The 1,780-nt window shown below is 43.2% G+C and overlaps 1 protein-coding gene across 1 annotated transcript in view; it reads left to right on the top strand.

Annotated features, from left to right (window-relative positions):
- Positions 1-613: 613 nt before the first annotated feature.
- LOC108228657 (CD5 antigen-like) overlaps positions 614-1,780 on the top strand; it is an 11,208-nt gene continuing 10,041 nt past the window's right edge. Inside the window, exons 1-2 of the mRNA XM_025003298.2 lie at positions 614-701; positions 854-1,177. Of these exons, the coding sequence (XP_024859066.2) occupies positions 614-701; positions 854-1,177 (412 nt within the window). The remainder of the gene's footprint in view (positions 702-853; positions 1,178-1,780) is intronic.

The following is a 1,780-nucleotide window of genomic DNA, read 5'->3' as shown; positions in this document are numbered from 1 at the left end:
TCCTAAAGTCTCCTGAAGTGGATTAGTTCTGAAAGTTTCTGAGCCTCCACAGACTGCTGACCCTCACCTGACAGAGAAACCTGCAGGAAGCTGTCTGTCTGTCTCTGTTTGTTTGTTTTTGTGAAATAGGAAAATAAAATCTGTTTTGTGGTTAACCAAGTTCTACAATGGTTCCAATCTAACCTCAAATGAACAAAAACAGACAACAGAATTCACAAAGTCATTCTTTCTTAAACAAAAACGGGGTCCACTTTCTGATCCAGCAGCCTGTACAACCTCCTTCAGCAGGAATCACTCTCAGTAGTGTTTTTTTCTGTAGGACTTCATCAGTTTCTGACTTAGTTGGAATAATTATTTAGTTGCACTGTTCTTTCTAATGTTGCTTTAGTTCATAGAGGGTTGCAGACATTGGTTTCTGCACAACTCTCTGAAAGTCTCTCAAAAACATTTCTGTCAGGTTCAAGGTTTTGGACTCACACTGGACTATTGAACTCCCTTTTTTGTTAGAACCAAAATCAAATAACAAAACAATATAACATACAGCACACATGATGCCAGTCTTCTAAAACTTTATTACTGTATTTAAAAAGGTTCAAAGCTAGAATAATCAGAGATGAATCCAGAAGAAGGTTTGTACGATCTGGTGGTCATCAGTTTTTTCCTCTCTGTGAAGCTGAGCTCTGGAGCTGCTGCTGTTCCTGGTACAACAGTTTGATCATCTTCAGAGTTTAAAAAACAAACTCATAGATGCTGCAGCAACACAGCAACTAAATTAAAAGCTGTGCTTTCTGTCTCCTCCTAACTGCAGCATGTTTGTTGTTTGTCTGTGTTGGATCTTGTGTGATGTGTGCAGACTCTGTCAGGCTGCTGAATGGGACCAGTCTGTGTTCAGGCAGACTGGAGGTGAAGTCCTCCCAGTCCTCCCAGTCCAAGCAGAGCTGGTCCTCAGTGTGTGAAGCTGACTTTGACCTGCAGGATGCACAGGTGGTCTGTAGGGAGCTGGGCTGTGGGCCTCCTTCAGTCCTCCAGGGGGCGCTCTATGGAGAAGTGGAGGCTCCAATGTGGACCACAGAGTTCCAGTGTGGAGGCCATGAGTCTGCTCTCCTGGACTGTAGAAGCTCAGGCTCAGCTAGAAACACCTGCTCACCTGGCAAAGCTGTTGGACTCACCTGCTCAGGTAGGAGAGGAGCTGCAGCTTTGATTTGCTTCATTTCTGTTCTGAACAGCAACATTAAGACAATTACAAAAATGATCTTTAACCACCTGAAGAACAGAGCTAGAATTAAAGGACTGATGTCTCAGCAGAACTTAGAAAAACTTGTCCATGCATTTATCTTTAGCTGCCTTAACTATTGTAACTTATTATTTCCTGTTCCTCCTAAAAACTCCCTCAGACATCTGCAGCTGATCCAGAACACTGCTGCTTGAGTCCTCACAAAGACCAGGAGAGTCGATCACATCAGTCCAGTTCTGAGGTCTTTACACTGGCTTCCTGCTGCTCAGAGAATTGATTTTAAGATATTTCTGCTGGTCTACAAAACATTAAACAGTCTGGGTCCAAAATACATTTCTGATCTTCTGCTGCACTATGAACCATCAAGACCTCTGAGGTCGTCTGGATCAAATCTGCTCTCTGTCCCCAGAGTCAGAACCAAACATGCAGAAGCTGCATTCAGCTTTAATGCACCAAATATTTAGAACAAACTCCCAGAAAACTGCTGGACCGCTCTGAATGTGAGTTTCTTTAAAACAAGGTTGAAGACCGTCCTGTTTGCTGCTG

This window comes from Kryptolebias marmoratus, linkage group LG14, assembly GCF_001649575.2.
Source record: "Kryptolebias marmoratus isolate JLee-2015 linkage group LG14, ASM164957v2, whole genome shotgun sequence".
Taxonomy (NCBI): Eukaryota; Metazoa; Chordata; class Actinopteri; order Cyprinodontiformes; family Rivulidae; genus Kryptolebias; species Kryptolebias marmoratus.
Note: the sequence above shows the minus strand (reverse complement) of the source record. Positions and strands in the feature narration are given on the sequence as shown.